Source organism: Xenopus laevis, chromosome 1L (genome assembly GCF_017654675.1).
Source record: "Xenopus laevis strain J_2021 chromosome 1L, Xenopus_laevis_v10.1, whole genome shotgun sequence".
Classification (NCBI taxonomy): Eukaryota; Metazoa; Chordata; class Amphibia; order Anura; family Pipidae; genus Xenopus; species Xenopus laevis.
The window spans coordinates 185,320,154-185,343,490 of NC_054371.1; the positions used below are offsets into that span (position 1 = coordinate 185,320,154).

Sequence of the window (23,337 nt, forward strand, 5' to 3'; positions counted from 1 at the left end):
ATTTTTACTTTTTTAAAAAAAAAAAAAAAAAAAAGGATGTAGTGTTCCTTGCTATGACCTTACCTGGCTTTTAGCAGAGAGTCACCCACTGATTCTACTTTACACTGAGCTTTCTCTTTAAAGTGATTGTTAGAGCTCCATGCCCCCAGGACAGGCAGCTCATGTTAGAACAGCACAGATCAATTAGGAACTACAGCATGCCATAAAACTGGCAGGGTTGGGTCCGGAAAAACTGGGCATGAATAAGCAAATGCTAAACAGCTACAAACAAGGCTGCACAAAGCCAATGATTGCAAGCGGATATTCTTGCTTTAACCATAGCAAGGACTGAACAATCCAGCATTGTACCGAGTTGCACTGCTTATGCTGTCTACCATGCTAGCTTACAGAAAGTTTATAGACATCCAGCCCCACAATCAATCTACTGTACCCTGGGGTCAGTGACCCTAGCAAGCTAACATCTTAAATGTCAGTGCAGTTTTGCCTCAATATATAGCCCACGCACATCTTTTAAAAAAGTATGCAACTGCAAAGTTGCTTAAATAACGTCATCTCACAGCATACTAAAAGGGAATTTAACGGATAACAGAAGTACAGAAAACAGTGCATTTCTGGTTTACATTTAAGCCTGTGGCACACCCATGTTGCCTTCCAATGCACAAGGCTAGTCACGCCTGCTGAAACTAAAATGGTTAAAGAACTAAACCCTAAAAATGAATATGGCTAAAATGCTATATTTTATATACTGAACTTCTTGCACCAGCCTAAAGTTTCAATTTCTCAATAACAGCAATGATCCAGGACTTTAAACTTGTCACAGGGGGTCACCATCTTGGAAAGTGTCTGTGACACTCACATGCTCAGTGGGCTCTGAGCAGCTCTTGAGAAGCTAAGCTTAGGGGCCGTCGCTAATTATCAAGCAGAAAATGAGGTTGGCCTGTAATATAAGCTGATGCTATAGGGCTGATTATTAAATTCCGATGCTAATTACTCTGGTTTCTGTGCTGCCTTGTAGTAATTATCTGTATTAATTACTAATCAGCTTTATAATGTGACATTTCTATTCTATGTGTACTGTATATTGAGAGTTGGTCCCTAAGCTCAGTAAGTGACAGCAGCACAAAGCATGTGCAATGAATCAGCAGAAAAGAAGATGGGGAGCTACTGGGGCATCTTTGGAGACACGGCCTGCTAACGGGCTGTGGTTGCCTTGGGCTGCTACAGAAGCCCAAAACATAATGTACAACATTTCTAGCTTACAGTACTTCTTTAATTTAGATTTAGTTCTCCTTTAAAGCGGATTTTTTTTTTATCCTTTCAAAACACTGATTGTTGCCACTAAGGTTAAAAAGGAGACCCATGTCTATTAGTTTACAACATTTGCTCATGTAATTCTTACCCAATGTCTAGCTGGCACATAAAGTGCAAACCCACGGCTAGGTTTCTACTAGCCTGTCACTGGAATAGAATAGAGCTTGAAAAGCCAAATAAAGCTACTCTGTGCACAGTTACACTGTGTGATGTCATGTGAACCCACACGCCACCATTGCTGAACCCTGTGAAGTCTAAAAGCTACAGCATGTTCCACAATCACTGGTATAACAGCCAGCAACAGAAAGTGGCCACCCAGTTTTTAACCAGGCGGCCTTCCTGAGCAACTGTCTAAGCAGGCCTTCTTGCCAAACTGAGTATGAACTAATGCAGTTCATCACAGTGTTCCTTTAGGTACATTCTACTACCTGTACCCAGTACAAACCCAATCAGTAGGCTAGCAGATATAATTGAGAATGCAGTAGTAGTTAGGAGTTCTCTGGCAGAGATGGCTATGAGGCTGAGAGCCTGGGGACTTCCGGATTATTTCTGCTTATACAGAACTAAAGCAGCATCACAATCATTACAGAACTGAAAAGAGGAACTCACCACTACAAGAGCAGTGTTTGCCCCTACAGACCATAGGCTGTTAGAAAAAAAAAAAAACAATTTAAAGTGGAACTATACCATTTACCTTATGGGCAATCAGTCAGATCAGAGCAATCTGCCATCTACCTACATGGGTAAGGGCAGTGACAGGCAGGGAGATTAGTCACCCAGAAACAAATCTTCTCTACTGTGAGCGACTAATCTCCCTGAAATGCCTTCCGACTGGCAAGAATATGAATCGCTGGCGGGATGGCATACATATCATTTCGGAATTCCAAAGTCGCCCGAAGTTTCATCATGAGGCAACTTTGGAAAATGAAGCAAACGTATGCCATCCCGCTGGCGATTCCTATTATTGCCGGCGGGAAGGCATTTCTGGGAGATTAGTCGCCCGCAGTAGAGAAAATTTGTCTCAGGGCGACTAATCTCCCTGTCTGCCACCACCCTTAGTGGTACAATATTGAACCCCACCAACAATCATTAAAGGTTAGACATTACTTTCATACCTACCTTGGGAAATACCTGCAGGTAAAACACATACATAGCATGACAAAGCCTTCTTCTGCATTGTTTTTGAAATTACACTATTTAAGCAATTCTGCAGTGATTCTCGCTACCTGCAATCAAAAGGGATTTTATTGCTGTGACAACATGCCCCCCGCCCCCATCTGTCAGTGTTCTTAGCTCCCAGCAACACTAACACATTTTAGCATTATCAGAATGGCCTTGTTTACCATTGTCAGAACAACCTGTAGGTGCCAATGTAGATGGTATGTAGTACCAAACCCAGAAATGGCCCTGCACCTAGACACAATGAAATGCGTATTGTTAAGGACTCCCACTGCACATGCTCTGAAATTTTGTTAAGGATATAATTATGTACAATTTACTAACCAGCCCAACTTTTTTTTGGCCTAAATTGTCTGCCACAATTTTACACCAATTTTCAATAGGTGCAAGTATGATGGGATTCTGAGAAAAGCACTGATTTTTGAATAGAAAAAAGTACATTTCTCCAAGATTTAAAGCACAAAAAGCGCTTATTTAATAAAGAAGGTTGCTGCATTATCCTACATTGCAACATTCCCTCTCAGAATTTCAGCATAACTGTGCCCACTGCATTTATGAAAAAGTTACCAAATGGGCAGAATGTGTATCTACAAGTCACATGTGGATGCCAGCAGAACATGGGTGTGCACTTAGACATGTTCAATTATGTGTAACTTAACTGGCACAACCTTTAATACCTGTAGACACAAAGTGAACCCTGTCCTTGCCGCCTGGCACCTCATGCACTAAAGTAGATGCCACCTACAATACATTGGCGCACAGTTAGAAAGTGCAGTAAGACAAAACTATGCTGTGTGTAAAGGTACAGTTATCCACCTATTTTAGCAACTGCAAATTTGCAACAGAAAACAAGTGTATTAGGCTTAGCTTTTGGAATTCAAATTACATATAATATTTGTTCATGCCAAGTTTGTTTTGTTTAAAAGCCTGGTGTAACAATTTACATTGACAATAAAAAATGGCGGTGATGTGGAGTCAATAAGATATTTAAAAGTCCAAACACAGCAGCTACCAAATTATTGGTTGGATGGCCCAGTCTGAGAGCCATTTAGAGACATCTTGACAGAATGTCTCCAATATATTCTTGAGAGCTGAATCTGAACATCAGTGAAAGCAAGATTTGGAGCAAACACTTATTTGATGTTCTAGCTCAGTACTTTAATCCAATACATCTTAGAGAATGTTGACCTCTTCTGTAATCAAGCTAAAAGCGGAGGTAGGACAAAACGTATGGAAGTAGGCAGGGTGCTGCCCCCGCTGAGGTTGGTCAAGAGGGGATCATGGAGCTACAGTAGTACAAAAAGAGATGAATCCACTACTTGTCAACTTGCAATATGCCTAGGATCGGATGTGCCCTCACGACTGAGAGCTGCAGAGCTGCCTGTGAACTTGAATGAGCCAGTACCTATCAACATACCTGAGAGTAGACTAACATTGGGTGGATATTGGCAGAATTGTAAGGAAATGTCTTGTGTTGTATCTGCTATGTGGAAGCAACTGTTTTTTCCAAAAAAAGGTACTCCAGTAGTAGAGTAACAAAAAATATTCGGTGGGGTCCGGTATGCACACAAGCCTTTCTGAAGACTATAGAGAAAGCAGACCCTGCAGTCTGGGGCCCCCTGCAACCGTGGGGTCAGCTTTCTCTATAGTTGCACCACTGTATCTCAGCTCCAGCCCTGTTTCCCTGCCCTGGGTGTGATTAAAAGGGGCCTAGGTGACAATCCAGACTGCCCTTGTACAAATCCATTACAGGTAGCTCCATATGGAGTACTAAAAGCACTTGAGAAGGGACAGTATTTTATTTCCTGTGAGATTTGCTGAGGTGTATTCCTTATTATGCATTTGGAGAAATTAGGGGCGTGGTCAAAAAATTTGAAAAAATTAAGAGTCAAAAGGTATCATAGCCATGTTATGTTGCTCTTGGTTAAAAATGGAAGGTATCTATCATTGTGGGGCATCTTGATGCATGACATATTCACAGATACATACATCTAGGACTAGACTACAAAATAAATTGTTTTATTAATTGTAATACCATATATGTTGTGTACCTGTTAACACAAAGAATTCTTTAGTCATAACTTACAACTCCTTACTATTCACCAGCCTCAGCAGGTCCTTGCTAGCTCCAACCAGGATTCAGCAACTTCCACAGAGAGCATGAAACTCAGGCAGATTTAACTGGTATGTATAACCTAGCTATCAGCTAACATGTACAATAAACTTGCTTTTAGCCTGCAGAATGTCCCGAATCATCTAGACCTTTCTCTAAAACCCTTACAAAAACTCACCTACGTGATGAAATCTCATTTTCCCCAGTGTGGGTAAAGAAAAGACAGAGCTGACTCCATAAATCTTCTCTTCTAACCAGTTGTGTAACTTTTTACATGTATATTGGTAAATACCGGGGCATGACCTATCATAACAGCAAATGTTCCTTCCGCATTCCTGTTCCTTTCATCAAAGACGGACAGCGCTTTTGCAGTGCTGAGTAAAGAATTGCATTCAATTAACCTCCATTCCATTTAGAAGTCATGAGAACGAGTTAAATCTGTTGGACTCTTCAGACACTTTCCCCATAGACATCTCTGAAACATCATTAGAGGCAGAACATCTCTTATTTACATACAAACTGATGTGATCACAAATCATTTGTGGTCACAGAAAGACTTCCTAAAGAACTGTATTATATAATACAAAAGTTAGAACTATGCTACGTTAGATTTGGAGATATTTCAACGTAAAATATTAGTGCAGTGGGAAGACCACAGTTCTTACCACATTCAAATTAAAACACAAACAGTATAACCGGTGCGTGGTTTATACTGTTTGTGTTTTAAAAAACTGTATTGGTCACCAGACTGGAGGATATGCCAATTTAAAATAAAACAACCTTTAATTATTGTGCTTAAAATCAAAATATGCCTAAAATAAAATAATTATTTTCTAAACAATCATCGAAGACTCCAGTGAAGGTGTGACCCCTGGGATCTATATTTTCAAAAAAGTAGAGCATTTGGGGGTGGCAAAATAATACAATTAGAACAAAGCACCACTCAGTATAGGAAGGTACCTCTATTTCAATAAGCCATATATAAGTTTTTAATAACCTGTAAAAGGTTGAACAGAATGCTCGCAGCTACAAAGAATGCTTCAGCCAAGGTAATTCACATTAATATGGAACTTTGCTATAAAACATTATTTCAGAAAAGAGGGGTGCAGAACAAGAGTAAGTGGTAATATTACACAGTCGCAGTATCAGTGAAACATCTGATTTATAACAAGTGACAAATCAAAGCAATAAAGAGGCAGAGACAAGACAATAGTCAGAAGGATGGTGCATAGGATATTATCTACATAACTACTATAGATAACACAGGAGGGAGGAATCCAAGGAACTAGTGCTAAATACAACACCAACAGACACATTTCTGGCCTTTAAAACTTGGCAATGAAACAGGAAGAAAATGATCTGCAGTGACTGATACAGTAAATCCTATCCAAAGTAATCCTATCCAAGAATTAATATTAGAAGCAAATCGCACTGTAAGATTACACACAGGCTCCACATATCTGAGGGGCATTGCACTCACCTGATTTCAGCATTGTGCTCAGTACGAGCGTCAGCACTAGATCAAGTCGATTACTAAAACCCGGTAAAGCCTTTTGGTTTTAGGGTGAATTTGCTTTCCCAGTTTGTTCTGTGAATGATCTATTTGTTCCCAGTACCCAAACCAGTATACAAAGGGAAAGCATCCAACATATACCTCCCACAGCAAACAGTCAGTGTTGTTTGATAAACAAAGTATAAAGCAACACAGCCTGTTATGTTGGGTGTTTTATTTCAAAACCTGCTGAACATAAGCATTTATTTTCCTGACAGCGGGCGGCTGCTTTTTTTTTCTCCTGTAGGAATTGGCAAAAAATATAGGGAGGGCTGAACATGGGCTTAGAGCAGAATACAGGTAGCTATTTGTTTTTTTCCCCATGATGAAGGTTTTGTATAACGTTCAAAGCCCTGCACCTCTGCCTTGATAGTTTGGCACTACTTCATTTTGCAAACTATTTCCTTTAGCGCTCACTGCTTACAGAAATCAAATTGCTCCTTTGCTAGAAGCACCCAGCCATATTTCACTCTTGCAAGGCAATTTACGTATAATGGTCAACATCATAAAATGCAGAGCTATTAACACATTATTCATGCTTTACACTGGATTGTTTCAGTGCTTTTCCCCTAAAGAAGGGGCACTCCTGGATCAGAGAAGTTTTTTTAAGCACATCAAACATTCCACCAAGGTAATCTAGGCAACAAAAAGTCACTGTTTTATATAATTATGAACAGGGCTATTAAATAAAAGGAATCCATACAGTGCTGTCACACTGAAATATTACTGAACATATTGCTATATGGCAATCCCTGAAAGCAAGTGCTTGTCTTTTCTAAGCAACAATTGCATACCTCCCAACATTTTTGAAATAAAAAGAGGGTTACTTACAAAATATGAGGCACAGGCAGAATATAATCAGCTAGGACTAGGACAGCTGGATGAGACAGATGAGGAATGTGCCTCCCCTGGGGATTGTAGTCAAGCAGTAAGGCAGACCTCCAGGCAGATGTACCTTGAAGTGGTCCGGATCCCACCCAGTGGAGTGGTCAGGGAGAAGAAGTCTAAGCCAGACACCCTATCCACTGTGGTCCCTTCACTAAAGGCAATCTAGGAGCCTTGGGAAGCTACTCCCTACTACAGATCTTTGATGGAGCACAAAGCTGCTCTTGTTATCTGAACTCTCTATCTTACTCTCCTAGAGAGTCTATAACAAAGATTATCCTGTCTCTAGCTAACCTCGTTCAAGGGTCCCTGCTCCCCGACTCAGAGGTACTGGTCCCTCTAGGCTATTACTGGGCCTGTTGTACCCAGGCTCAGTGGGAACATTCAGTTGGTAAGGACATCAGAAGCCAAAAAGGAAGATACACCTCTTTCAATACACTATATTAAAGTGTGTCAGGAAGTGGTCATTACACCTCTAGGTTAATAACTAACATATGTAGATTAACACTAGATACATGGGCTATTGACCAGCAACTAGGGAAAAGGAGTAAGGGTAGGGAATTAAAGCCATAGGGGCATATTAACAGTATGGGTCCCTACAGTTCATTTTACAAAATGTGGCAGGTTATTCAAGTTTGAACACATTTCTGTGGTTATTATGTGTTATTACAATTTTGCAAATGAAGGTGAATTGAGCTTTAAGCTGCAAGTCAGTTTCCCCAAGAGACCTGCTTATCTTACATTGTTACAATGACTTATTTGCTTATCTTAAAGTGCACCTGGTGGCTGTCCTGGGCTCTCTGACAAAAAGCCAATTAAGTTAGAAACTTTGTATCTTTTACTGGCTGTTCAGTGCAGGAGATTAAAGTTGGGACATTTCCATTACAATCTGTGACTGCGGGTTGAGCTGTCAAAATCTGGACTGTCCCGCTCAGAACAGGACAGTTGGGAGGTATGCAATGATATCTCAGCAGGCAATGGGGTGTTCATTTTCAGGTGATTTGGCCCACTCCACCCCCAGCTACTAACAATCATGGGTGCTAAAACAAATTGACCCATGCCAATGACTAAAAAGGACAAATTTTGCCTTCATTTTTTTTTTTCAAAAACGTTTATATTCATTAACTGAAAACTTTTTCCAGGCACCTCCTGGGTGGCGCAAATGTCCTTGGAAACAGTATAGAATAATTCAAGTTGTTAAAAGATTTCTTTAAAACTTAATATGAAGTTGCTGGGAATGGGCAGTACTTTCCTGTCTGGAGCGTTGCAGGTTGTGTATCTCTTACTGATCTTGTTTTCTTTTCACTTTGGGGGTCCTCTGTCTGTAATGCCAATTGCCATTAACTCTCAGCTGTAACTGTGGTCCTGAGCTAGGAAATATGAACTAGGAAAGAATTCACTCAGTTAAATTTCTTGCAGGAAAATAAACAGAATATCCTAAAGAGGACTTATTACAATCTACAGCTTTGCGTTTCAGGTTTAGAGCAATCTAAATAAGTGACACTGCAACAATAAAGTCGATATTTACTGCTAACCTGGCCACCTTTAGGGCTAGTCCACACGGGGAGATAGCGACGCGTTTGCGGTCGCGGCGACAAAGCGCCGCGACAGTCGCCGCGACCGGCGCAGGCGACAGTTTTGTATGGGCGCCTATGTAAAAACGCCTGTGCTAACCACACGAGGCGATGCGCTTTTCAACAGTCGCCTGAAAAAGCCTGGCGAGGCATTTTCAGGCGACTGTTGAAAAGCGCATCGCCTCGTGTGGTTAGCACAGGCGTTTTTACATAGGCGCCCATACAAAACTGTCGCCTGCGCCGGTCGCGGCGACTGTCGCGGCGCTTTGTCGCGGCGACTGTCGCGGCGCTTTGTCGCCGCGACCGCAAACGCGTCGCTATCTCCCCGTGTGGAATAGCCCTAAACCAGCATTTAAGGTAAGGGCATGGTTACACATTGATAGACCTGGCTAGCAAGAAGCACCTAAGGCCACAGATGACATGTTTGTACAGGCCACAATATTATTTGATCATTGGTCCAGGGGCCAAAATCTGATCAACACAATCGAGTCCACCACCCAGTGATAATGATCTCGGTAATGTACTTAAGGGGTTATCAGTGCTCTGTAAATTAATGATAATATATATTGGAACTGAAATATCAATCAAAGAAAGCCTCTCTCTTCAACTGACTACTTTCCAAATGTTTTTTTCATAAAGGCATAGTTTGACAGTGCAGAACAAGTCTCAACACAATTCAAATCTGAGTTACACAAGTATGGTAACATTTGTATTATATTATTTTCATATTGCCTCAACAGAAAAAAATGCCACCAGAACAACTGGAATGCAATGTTTTATCTCAGAAAGGTATAAGTAAATACTTGCCCCTGGCATTTCAGTACAAGTAGGCACTTCAGACCTCGCTCGGTAGAGACCACACACCCCTCTTGAGATTAGTAAGGAACCCTTACAAACAAGGCTTCACTCTCAGCTACATTCAGTGAAAATTCATTTTTGTGTCGCTTTGACATATTGCGTTTGTCCCGAACTCCGTAATCATTGATATATAGTTCTATACACTGTTTTTAATATTGTACTCAAAGTGCCAATGATCTTTTTATTAACAGCAACCAATCAAGAGGAAGCCTTTTCAGCTTTGTTATTGTTAAGTGCTTGGAATGTAAGGAGTGAAATAATGAATATGAAATATTATATTTTTATGACCTTTTCTGTGTCATAACTGTTGAGCAGTAAACACCATTGTTTTCTGTTTACAATACAAGAGATAGGCATCTTTAAGCTAAATATTATTAAAAGTGGGTTGTCCAGTCCAGATAGTTTATTTATTGGAAAACCCTGACCTTGATCTCCAAAGCACAATGCCAATAAGAAAAAGAAGAAAGAGTGACAGAGAAAAAAGGAAGAAAGAGAAAAAAAGAAATAAAGACAGGAACAAATTAAGAAATACAATAGATAGGCATCTTTATTTAAGATAAATATTATTCACAGAGGGTTGCCTGAAAATAAATAAAGGAAGAAAAGGAAAATAAAAAAGAACAAAGAAAGAATAAAATTCCTACATGACACAATGTGTAACTTTCCTCTTCAGTCACAGAATACCCATGGGTTTGTGAAAAGCTATTGGTGGGGGCATGTCCTCTCACACTTTTATTCCCCCATGAATTACACTCCATCCTTATTTAGTAAGTGTAAACAGAACATAATTGCAATACAATGACTTTGAAATGCACAAATGAGAAACAAAAGCACCATGGCCTTTACAAAAATGACAAACCCTTGAGAAAAATCTCCCACATTTGCAACAGTGGTAAACCCAGAATCAAAATACATAAATAACTATGGACAATTGCAACAAAATCAGATAAGTGCTCTCCTAACACTGTTGTGCTACAAGTCAGGGCATCCAGTTAATTCACCTGTAAGAGGAACTAAAAGCCACAAACTACACATGGATTTGGCAGCACATATTCCAAACTGTGAAGATTGCCAGGTCCTGAGCGATGGAAATGAGCAGCCAAACAGGTTGCTGGCAAAAAATGACTAATTGGATGGCCCAGAAAGCCACTGTATGTACAGCTTTAAGACTGAAGATATGTAAGAATCATTGAAGAGGGCTTTTTTTAAACCTCTTTCTTCATACCTTGCAAAATAAAAATTAAACCTTAAGTGTGTTCTGGAGGCATGCTGTCTGGGACAACACAAATAAATGTAAAATGTGGGGGAAAATTAATTAGGGGATATAAAATTAAGGTTTCACGTTTATCTATTTATATACTGAGTGGAAGGAAAACAACACAAATTGATCTTGTTTAAATAAGGAAACTAATTATTTTACACTAACCTTTAGGTTAATGCCACAAATAGGGGGTTGAGTTGTGTTTTCCCAAAAATTCAAGTTTTTCAAGGGTAGTTTTCATCACAAACAAAAATATAGTTCACTTGTTATTAATGTTCACTCACTTGTATTACCCAATTTCAGGCTGTGTAGAGGGAATAGGGATATTAAAAACAAGAGAAAGCAGTAAAACCCGACACTACCTTACTAAAATTAATTGAGATCTAATTATATAAGTGCTTAGTGCTATTATAAACATATGCTCAGTTCTCAATCAAATTTAGCACCAACATACAATTAAAATGATTAAGGTGCTCAAGTGCTACAAATCAGGTGATGTGACCCGCAATAAAATCTATCTACACACAATCGATGAATAATCTAAAAGTTCATGGTTCTTGTATGAATTAAATAAGGTGCTAGTGCTGTAGTTATAATTTTAAAGTGAGTTCATGGTATCAAACAATTAAAAATAAAGCGTCAGCAATTCATGAATAATTATATAATAAGTAAGAAATTAGAAAATAGTGTAGAGGTGGAGAACACTGAGGACTGTGGTCTCTTTACTACGTTTAACTGTCTTGTAAGGAGAGCTAACTTTGCTATAAAACCAACAAATCCTCAGTGCCTTAGAGATAAAAGAGAAAAAAAAGGAATGAATGTTGCGCTTGTAGCGCTACAATTCCATTAAATTTCTCTAGATCTGAGATTCAATTAAAGTATAAAAAGGTAAGATTTCAATAATAAGGTTTTTTTTTTTTTTAAAAAAAAAGGGGTTTGAAGGCTCGCCGCCGCACATTTCGCTTACGCTTTATCAAGGCAAAAAAAAGGGTAGTTTTCAGTCAAAAACTCACTTTTTCTGGATTAAAATCAAAAGGGTTTTATAAAACAAAACTCACTTTTTTCCTGATTTATTATACCCTGAAAAATACTCCAGCTAAAACCTGTCGAGGTCATGTAGAAGTCAATGGCAGAGGTCCCTTGAACCATTTGAAGAGGTTAATAGCCTTCATGATGTTTGGCTTTTTTTAGTGGGGTTCACTCAAACACTTGATTAATTCATGCAATTCGAGATTTTTCCAAATGGAAAACCAGATTAATTACAGTTTTCAGGGTTTTTAAACCTGAATTCCCTGATTTGAGTTTTTTCCATTTGAGTTTTTTCTTAAAGGGGAACCCCACAAAAGCATAACTTAAGCTTTTTGAAAAGTAAACATAATTTCAAACAACTTTTCACTATACATCAATTAAAAAATATGGTTTGGAACAGTTCCCTAATAGTGATGGGCGAATTTGCGCCGTTTTGCTTCGCCGGAAAATTTGCGAATTTTTGACGCCGGCGCCCGCTTTTGAATTCGCCCGGCGAATTTTTCAGGCAAATTTTTGCGGGTGTTTCATGAATTTATTCGCTGACGGCGAATCGCGCAAATTCGCGCCTGGTGAATAAATTCGCCCATCAATATTCCCTAAGCCTAGCCCCCTGCTCGCCTGCTGATCTGTCTGACTACTTTGCCTACAATTCCCTGCACACGTGATTTCAATAAGGTAAGGAACATCACAGTGCAATGCATTGTGGGTTATGTAGTTCCTGCATGTTGTCTGTAAGCTGTGGAGAAGTTGTTACAAATTGTAACATCAGTGTTTAGTCCCTCCTGCCAGGATGTCAAATGATGCAGAAAGAGAAGAACTGTTAAACAGCTGGATTTCAGAATAGAAAATGCAATTTATTCATACTTTTTAAAGAAACAGGTAACTGTGATGAGTATATTAGGGATTTGTGTGTTATGTGGGCCTCTTTATCAAATTTTGGTTTGAAAACATTTGAGTTGTGAGTTCATTTGAGGTATAAGAAAATCTGACAAACCTCTACAACTTGACTTTTGATAATGTTACTCTGTTTCTCTTATTTCAGCTGCTCTCAGTGACAAAAGGCACTGGGGTAGTTGGGATGGTATCTGGCATCTTGCTTCCTACTGAAATACTTTGGCAGAGAAACATTACGTCATTAGCCATAAACACTTTTTTTTAAGGTATAATATATTTTACATAACTACAACCCTTCAGGCCCAGAAAGTTTAGATTTTTGCTTTTTTTCCCTGCAATTTTGAGATGCTTTGGAAGCCAGTTGGCAACGTCTTTCTGTGATTTTGTGGCAGAAAGTCAAATAATAGTTGTTTTTTTTAGCAATCTCTGAAAAATGTGCCCATTAGTATTGTGGACCCAAAATTCCTGAGCTTTTTCTATGTTTTAATGAGTAGTTAAGGCTTCACACAAAATGCAGGGATTGTGCTTAAAATAAGCACTGTTCCCTCTTTCCTAAGTGAGCCAGATAATTTATTATAATGAAGATTTCACACAGTTTTCTATAAAGCCCATAGACAAATACTTTGGAGAGTCATGTCTGTCCCCCTGGCCTCTATTTGGACAGCCCTTCCTTAAAATAATGAACTCTGACCAGTACCAATACATTTTAGTAGTGCCTGGCAATCTGCCAGTCCCTACTGTTTTCTATGTACTATGTATATCAGTCAGTGATCGGGTCGATTTTAAAACCTTATCTACAGATATAGCATTAATGCCAGTGCAAGGTGAATTGCAGACAAGGAAGAGAATAGTCACAGTTCCTCTTCTTTTCCTGCTGTTCTAGTCACATGGGTGTTTGAATGAACAATCAGGACAGTAGAAAAGTAGCCATAAGTATGTAAGTAACCTCTCATGCTATCTATTAGACCCACAAGCCATGTATTAGGGCCGCCGTAAGGTGCCATGTATATTTATTTGCAGTTTACACTTTATTTGTGAAGAAAAGGTCTATTTAGAGTGAATGGATAGGTTAAAAAAAAGCAATACTGTATATAACAATCCCAAACCTATTGAAACCTAATCCAGAGATTGTAGACATGTAGCTAATGTGCAAGCTGGCTTCAGCTTTAACCCACACAAGGCTTTATTTTTTTGATTTGTAAGAGCATCCAGTGCTTCAGCCAATGTTACAGTTCTGTTTATTTATAGTTCTTAACTAATATGTGGCTTTGTTGTAATAGATATTCTGCTTAAATTCAATATAATCAAAGGTTATGACAGGAAACAATGAAGCGTTTCTCTGCTCTCTAACAGTCCTTTAAATCTGTGCCAACAAGAGCAGGAAAAAAAAAAAAAAAAAGGCAGCCACAGCCGCTTACAATAAACATACAGTATAGCGGATTACGTTGCCTAAATGTTCTAAATTTAAATGCATTAGTGTGGGGATACTGAGGAAGAAAAACCTCTTGTGTACTAAGGGAATAAATCAACTACACAACTGTACACACACCTATGGGTTAGATATAAAACAACAATGAACAGATGTCTGAAACCAATTATAACTTCTGTAAGTATTTATAAAATACTATGCACTATGGAGCAGTTTTCACTGAACAGGGGCATCAGCCTGAATAATCAGGTCATTGAGGGGTGTCTAACATCTGGCACCCCCCCCCCCCATTGATTACAATTTTATTTCTCCTTTACATGTCAGTAAATGTGCAATGAAGTGAAAACAGACGGCTTTATGTTTTGAGTCTGGCTTTTCACTTTACTGCACATGTGCACCAGCCAGGAAGGAGGAAGAAATGGAAACTATGGAAAAAATGGAAATCAAACTATGGTGCTCCTATAAAAGTACCCCAGGCTGCTGCAGTTTTCAGTGAACAGGAGCACCGGCCAGGAGTATCATGTCAGTGAGGAGTGTCACATTTGGCACCCCCATTGATAATAACTTTTTTATTATTAAAGCTTAAAAGGAGGTACTTGTAAACCAAAAAGATGAATTTATGTAAATGTTGTTCTCTGAGCACTTTTGGAATTTATATTGTAATTTTCAAATTTTAGCAGTTTCTGAGATATCAGGGATTAAATTAACTTTTAGTATGGTGTAGAGAGTGATATTCGGAGACAATTTGCAATTGGTTTTCATTTTCTATTATTTGCCGTTTTTGAGTTATTTAGCTTTTTATTCAGCAGCTCTCCAGTTTGTAGTTTATAGTCGAAATTACCCTAGTAACCATGCATTGATTTGAATAAGAGACTGGAATTTTAATAGACGAAGCTTGAACGGAAAGATAAGCAATAAAAAGCAAAAAGCAATAACAATACATTTGTAGCCTTACAGATCATTTGTTTTTTACATAGGATCAGTGACTCCCAATGCGAAAGCTGGAAAGAGTCAGAAGAAGACGGCAAAACATTAAAAAATTATGAAAGACCAATTGAAAGTTGCTTAGAATTGTCCATTCTATAATATACTAAGGGGGTTTTTTATCAAAATCTGAATTTATCTCAATATTTTCTGCTACAAACTCCGATCAAATCCGCTCGGGTTTATTTACGCTTATTTATTATTACATTTTCCCGAAAATTTGCTTTGCGTGAAAAAAAAATCAAATTTTCACAAATTTTTATAGACTTTTTTAATCAAAAAATCATAATTGTCACCTGAAAACTTAGGGGTATTGCCCGAAACCCAGCGCACATCAAAAAATCATTGGGACTTCTTCCATTGACTTATATGCAACCTCGACAGGTCTGAGATGCCGGATTTTCTAATTTGGACTTTTCCCATCCTCAGGGTTTAATAAATTCAGTAAAAATCGTGATTTTTTAAAAGTCAGATTTTTAAAAAATTACGAATTTTTGAGATTTTTGCATTCGGAGTTTAGTAAATAACCCCCTAAAAGTTAACTTAAAGGTGAACAACCCATTTAAGACTGTTAATAAAAGGCATTTGGCTAAACAGTTTCTCTCAAAGTCACCATCCCTAGGGTTAACCAACTATATGGGAACTTGGGAAGTGCACAAAGAACAGACAGTCAGGGTTGCTGACACACTAACTTTTAAAGAGAGCCATTGAACAGAATCCCTGCTATTAGCAGTCTAATATGTCTGAAACCACAAAAAAAAAAAAAATAGAAAATCAATGTAATTGCACAGAGGTAAATGCTCAGAGGATAACTCAGTAAAGGACTATTGTTCTAAATGGTTAATAATGGAAAACAATTCAGGAGCAGATTCTGAACTGTTACAATTTGTTATATTAGTTGATACATATCTCAGCATCATCTGTGAAATATTAGCAACTATTGTATCAATTCTAACAGCTGCCTTTAATGAAACTCAAGGATTCTGCTCAGCAGGGACAAAGATAAGAAATGTATCAACTAAATGTATCCATTTAGAACAGTTTACAGAGTCAGTGACCCCCCCTCCCAGAGCTGCTTCTGAAATTAAACTGTAATCCTCAATATTAGAAATACAGTCACAAATAGGAAATAGAAAGTAATTGAAAAACGCCTTTATTTCTGGTGAAGATTCTCAAAATAACCAAGCCGAAAAAAGTAATGGAAGGTGAACAAACTTTTAAAACTAGGGAGGGCATGCTCAGTATTGAGCAAGGTATCAACCTGAGACAATTTAGAAAACCAGCAATCTTACTGAGCATCTACAGAGAAACATATCAGAAGGAAAATAAAACTAAATCATTTTTTCATTTGTAAGGTAAAAATAGAAACTTAGAAATGAATTAAAAATTCTGGTTAACTATATTTCATTTACTAACAACGGTCAAAACACATAGCAAACCTACCAGTAACTAGCTTTCAGTTAGATGCAGGAAGAATAATGACAGACAAATTGTAATTGGTTTCCACTTGCACACTTGCCCATTGTTTACTGAATGTGAACGTCCCTTTAAATACAGACAATAGTAAAAAAACATTCATTGTGGTTACTAGACAGATACTGTTTTAATTACTTTAAAACAAGTAAAAATTATTAATGAAAAAATAAATAAATAATATATATTAATATATATATATATATATATATATATATATATATATATATATATATATATAAATATATATATAAATGATGTTTTGAAGGCAGTCAGACAACTTCAAACAAAATGTGATCTACCAAAACTTCATATCCCTGTATATTTTTCCATGTTGTGCATTTTTTTTAAAAGACCTCAAGATGGAGCTGTCGTTTGGCTGAGAAAATAATGCTGGAATAAATTTGTCCTCCTCTGCTCCCATAAGGAAGAATGGAGGAAAAGAGCTACAGTAGTACCAAGTGCAACATATCATTGAAAGTCGAAACCTTTAGGGATTCATGAACACACAAATAAGGAGATTCAGGGAGATGTGGCTATGGAGGTTGTAGATCAAGATTGTGAGGTGTGTGTTAAAACATACCAGTTATTTCTGTTCTGGAATGCAATGATTCTTTAGAGCAACCCTAGGTTTTATTGTTGCTTGTTATATCTTCTTATGTGTCCACCTTCAAAAGCCCCGGGGAGAAATATATTTATGTGAAATGCACCCCATAAGCACCACCACACAGACTTCCTGGCTGCTTGTGCAATGAATAATATAAGCAAAGAGTGAGAGCACTTGTCTTTACAAGTTTTTTGCACAGGTCAAGTGCAGGGTTAAGAAATGTAATAGTAAGCATTTTGACAACAGACTGAGACCTTTGTCAAGAAGACAGAACCGAGACCCCCAAAGAGCGTATATACCCCAGTGTACAAAACAAGTAAATACTTTCTAGTTAAAGAGGTTGTTCCCCTTTAAACTAACTTTTAGTATAAAGAGAGTGATATGTTGAGGCAATTTGCAATTGGTTATCATTTTTTAATTTTTTTAACTTTTTATTCAGCAGCTCTACAGTTTTGATTTGAATAAGAGACTGGAATATGAATAGGAGAGGGCCTGAATAGAAAGATCAGTAATAAAATAGAAATAACAATACATTTGTAGCCTTAAAGATTATTTGTTTTTAGATGGGGTCAGTGATCCCCATTTGAATGTTGACAAGAGTCAGAAGAAGAAGGCAAATAATTCACAAACTAAACAAAATAAAAAGCCAATTGGAATTAACCATTCTATAACATAAACTAGCTTAAAGGTGAACCACCCCTCAACTAAACAGTGACAAAACAACAGTATAAAGTAACTAATACAGAGCCACCACCACCAAAACAACATACATTTATCGATAATCTAAATGAAAACCAAAACACTATACCATTGCCAACTAAACAGCACCAACAGCACAAAGACCACCAAGTGTTATAGTTATAAATGATATACATATATTTACAATAAAGAAACTTGTTTATCACGTGTGTCAAGGTCATCCGATACTAAAGTGTACCAGGAAGACACAGAATACACATATATGTAATGGTGAAAGGACCCATGTAGTATACCCATACCAAATAACTACTAAAGTGGCTTCATAGAGGGAAAACCTAAGTTTGTTTTTATTTCATTTTTTCTGGATGGCCCAGAAGTGTATTTGTAAAAATCTTAATCTCTCAAATAACAGTAGTCACAAAATGGGCCAACTTGTGGCCTTATTCAATTACCTTAAAATTCAAATTTAAATATAAAGTGCAGTGCTATACTTGTATGAAGTTCATTAGAAAGCAATTATTAAAGTTAATCAATGATAATTTAATAAAGTGCAGTGCAATATCAACCCTTAGGTGATTTAATTATTAAAGGTCAAAAAGTTGATACTTATGCCCAGGCTTCAACAGTTAATAAGCCACAAATTACCCTTGGCTAGATTATTGTGAATTTTATAAATAGCAACGTTGCTTAAAGATTCAATTCATAAATTATTAAGTGCTTGATAGTGCAAAAAAATTATTGGAAAAAGGTAATAAAAATTGAATTAATTAGAGTGACCACAATTAATAGGATAAAAATTCTAGTAAATGCTCAGTTCAAGAAAACAAGAGAGAAATTGGAAGAAAAAGGAAGATGGGGTTGTCCCAAATCTGCTGCCTATTGTTTTTCTATCCCTGGGACACCACAAAGACTGAGAAGGCAGAGCAACTGGGACTGGTGGTCTCAAATTTAACTAAGCCCTAATGCTGTTGAAGGCTATTGTATCCTAAAAACCACAAATCCACGGCCTCCTGAGAAATGAGATATGCAGAAGGAGAGGTACGGATGCGAGCTGAGCAATTCCCACCACCCCTCCAATAGTTGACCGATGAATTAAATAATTAAAATTGATTTTAAAAGACTAAAAGCTCTGTAGACACAGGAACGCAGACGCGCGTTTCGCAACGTCAGCTTTTTCAAGGCATTCGCTACAAAACGTTACTATAAGCCTGAGCGCGAATCTTCTTAGCTTCAATAAACAGAAAAGAACAGAAGTAAGGAAACAATACATGCCTATTTTTTGCTAAGTGTCCTAAAATATAGGTTCAAAATAATAGGAGTGAAAGGAATGTAAGAAGTAGTGCAGTAATATGGCAGGTGTCTTGCTGACACACACACACAACACTCGTTTGCACCAATTCTGAAAACAGGAAATTGCCAATTGCTCAGAGTTGAAAGGCTCACCCAGCAGGCAGATGAAAAACAAGTAGAAATCATCTGGAAGTAGTCCCTAGTTCCCACTGATTGCCCCAAAGTACAACACCATTAGGGAATAATCCTAGCCTTCCCCATGATCCACTCTTTACACTCTTACTTTAATAGAACTAATGAGTCTGTGGCTAGAAAGGTCTCTGAAAACACATTCCATCTAATGTTTTGTTCTTTTTTTAAAGATGAATTTATGTGCAATCAAACTCAAAAGGAAAAGCAACCAAAGCTTTCATCTGAGAAAAGAGGTAAATAAGAAACAGACATGTCTAGATGCACTATAAGTTTCCCCTCTGTATAATGTGACTGACCAAATGCGGTGTCAGAGGAAGGCTATGAGAGTGCAACACTGCTGTGTGCTGTAAACTGCTTCTTATATTGAGGAAGGAAGCTGTGGTTGAAGGTCAGGCACTAACACAATCATTTGCACTTATAGTAAACTTTTAACTAAACACTTGCCAACTACAGGCCTGTCTGACCTGCCACACATAGGTCATTAGGCCACACTCCTGCTCACTCCTTACAAGCACATTTTAACTTAAAGGGGAAGTGCACCTTTTAAAATAAATGACTTTGAAAAGTGCATCTAGTTACCTTACAACACACCAGTGTCCTTACTTTTGGCAATGGAACATTTTTTAGGTGGTAATTTATATAAAAAAAAAAAAATATGTATTAAAAAAATGCATAAATGTTTATATTACTATGTAGACTGCATTGACAAGTTTTATTCTAAAAGGTAAACAAACTAAAATGAGCTAGCAGTAGTGTGCAGAGCAGTGCAGCTGTTTTTACAATGCTGTTTACACATGGCTGCTGCTGTGACATGTCCACTTTGCACTAAATCTATTTACATATGGAGGAATGTAATAAACCCATAGCAGTAACCCTTAGCAATGAGAATGTAGCATTTACTGGCCTCTGATTGGTTTCTATAGATGAGGGCAAACTTGATCTTTTATTACATTACCCCAAAGTAGCTACTTGTCTCATTACCCAGAACAACCAAGCAGCAGCTCTTTGAAAACAACATTTAGCCTGCCCTGAATACTGCTTTACATCGATTTTTGAGTGAAAATTCATGCTCTTGAAAGTATGTATGTATTGTAAATACAAATGTTGCAATAGTATTGTAACAGAGTTTGCATGAAATGGAAAGAACAACATTTAGCAATCTGCACAAAGACACTAACATAGTGTGAAGATTGTTTTGTGGATAAAGGACATATTTAACTGCCCTTATTATGGCTCGGCTTTTACAGCCCCTTATTTGTAATATTTAAAATAGTATTTGCATATTTATCTTACAATACCTTTCTATCTACCAGCAATCTCTTTGCATTTAATTCACCCTCTTCTTTTCCATCATTGATTTAGCTCTTAAAAATCAATTGCATAGACTTTTTCTATTTAAAGTGGTGGTTCAACATTAATTCTAAACAACGTTTTAACTGGTCTTCATTATTTTATTTTTTATAATTTAATTATTTGCCTTTCTTCTGACTCTTTTCAGCTTTCAACTAGGGGTTAATGACTCCATCTAAAAGACAAATGCTCCGTAAAGCTTCAAATGTATTGTTATTACTACTTACTATTTCTCTTCTTTCTATTTAGGCCCTCTCGTATTCATAGTCCAGTCTCTTATTTAAACCAGTGCATAGTTGCTAGGGTAATTTGGACCTATTATCCAGATTGCTGAAGCTGCAGACAGGAGAGCTACTTAAAAGAAAAAAACAAAAAGAAAAAACAATTGCAACTTGTCTCAGAATATAACTCTCAACTCTCATATTACTCTCTATTATCAAGTGTTCTCAACTTTTTGCTCTAGCCTTCTTTGACCCATTTTGCTCACCCTACTTTCTGTTTTCTGTTCTGCACGTTCTTTCTATAAACATCTTGCATTGTGTTCTTTGCTTGTTCTCGCTTTTACCCAGCTTTTTCACATTATATACAGTCTAAACATGATAGCATATAATGAATATAAGCATGTCAAGAAATGAAAGGGGTTTGTGCAAACTCATGAGTGTAGCCATCAGTGGAGAAAACACAACTGATCATGTCGAGCATATTGTGCAATTTATTCAGTGTAAATAAATGGCAAGCCACAGGCTCTCACAAGTAAACTACACCCCTCTAGCCCTTTAAACTCAGTGACATGATATAATCCTAGTTACAACAACAAAGCTGTTCACATCTCTTATCAATTTAGGATTTCAAATGCCAAGAAGGAAGTGTCTCACTACCCCAAATTCTGGAAGAACCTGCTCCACAGCATTAAATCCTGCAAGCTCCAACTCCTTCAAAATAGCTGATTATTTTGCCCTGAAACATGTCTGTCATTGCTATCTGGAATTTATCTGTATTTACTACTGTAACTGTGATTTCTGTTACCCATTATTATAAACACTTCTAACATCATCAGGACATCACTGAGCACGAGATGAAAGTGTATCCAAGCAAAATATCTTTGGAGTGACTTGTTACTTCACAGATCAGAAGGAGCTCTCAGAAGGAAAATGTAGGTTTTATATATTTAATATAATAGATTTAATGCAACACCAAAATACCTTACGAGGGATTAAAGCAGAGAGTATTAAATGGGATGTTCACCTTCCAAACACTAAGGGGGTTATTTACTAAGCTCCGAAATTCCCCAAAATCTGAAAAATTTGTGATTTTTTTTAATAAAATCGGACTTTTAAAAAAAATCAAGATTTTTTCGGAATTTAAAATAAAAAAAGCCTGAATATAAAAACACTGCATCTCAAACCTGTCAAGGTTGCATAAAAATCAATGGGAAAAGTCCCATTGTTTCGAGCAATTTCACGATGTTTTCGGAGCTTTCGGTGAAAACTCCAAAAAATTCAGAGTTTTCGGCAAAGCAAATTTTTGTAAAAATGTAATAATAAATAAGCGTTAAAAACCCAAGTAGGTTAGATCGGAGTTTGTAGCAGCCGATATTGAGATAAATTCGGACCTTGATAAATAACCCCCTAAGTTCAGTTGATTTCAGATTGTTCACCCGAACAATTGCTTTCCATGTTTTTTACCGTTTTTCCAAAACTGAAGTTTAAAATCGAATGTTCCTGTCGCTAGCGTTTCAATCATTCAGGTGCACATTCTAAACGGTTACAATTTGTTACATTAGTTGATACATTTCTCAGCAGCATCTCTGGAGTATTAGCAACTATTGTATCAATTCTAACAGCTGCCTGTAATAAAACTCAGGGATTCTGCTGAACAGGGACAAAGATAAGAAATGTAACAACTAAATGTATCATTTAAAACAGTTTACAGCATCAGTGACCTCCCCTTCCGAGCTGCTTCAGAAAGACATAAGGTAAAAAATAAACTTTAAACCTCAATATTAGAAAAACAGTTATAAATAGTAAGTAGTTGAAAAAGGCATTATTTCTGCTGGACAATCTGAAAGCAACTGAACAGCAAAGTGTGTTTGAAGGTGAACAACCCCTGGAACGACGTGCAATAACAGGAGCAATTAATGTTGCAAACGTTAGGCTTTTATATATGTGGTGAAAAAGAAGAATCATAACAAAAGCAAAAGCATTTGCACACATTCTAGTTTGTTTCCATTGCCTTCGTTCCTTTTCTTTTGATATAGCCCAAGCCTGTATATTTCTTTACATCCTATAAGCAAATTACACTTTGCAGTTATTAACCAAGATAGACTGCTGCTAAAAGAGTTCTTTCCATTTATATAAGTCCTAATGCGGTACAGTTATTTTATGAAGTCTGTTTATTGTTCCATAAACAGCTCTTCAACTTCACAGAAGATTCTGGTTTTATTGGCAGTTTTGGGGGAGTCATGTGGGCTGGAGAAACCCTAGAAGGTACACTCTGCCAGGTCAATTTACATTCCAGCAGTGTAATCATTTTTACTTTTTTTTTTATATGAACTTCCCTTTGATTAAAATTGTCTGGAATACATTTATTTGAAAGTGGCACAGCAATGAGAATGCACAGAACGAGAGATACAGAGGCAGTAGGGAACTGAAGGTTAC

General features: G+C 37.4%; 1 protein-coding gene across 4 annotated transcripts in view; it reads right to left on the reverse strand.

The window, feature by feature from the left end:
- Window positions 1–23,337, reverse strand: part of tnfaip8.L (TNF alpha induced protein 8 L homeolog) — a 65,615-nt gene that overhangs the window by 27,166 nt on the left and 15,112 nt on the right. Inside the window, exon 1 of one of the 4 annotated variants that reach the window (XM_018264239.2) lies at window positions 6,084–6,296. The exons of 2 other annotated variants lie outside the window; for them this stretch is intronic. In XM_018264239.2, the coding sequence (XP_018119728.1) occupies window positions 6,084–6,096 (13 nt within the window). In that variant the 5' untranslated portion in view covers window positions 6,097–6,296. Of the gene's footprint in view, window positions 1–4,781; window positions 4,876–6,083; window positions 6,297–23,337 lie in introns of those variants that run through there. One more of the 4 variants, XM_041568274.1, reaches the window with a different exon arrangement.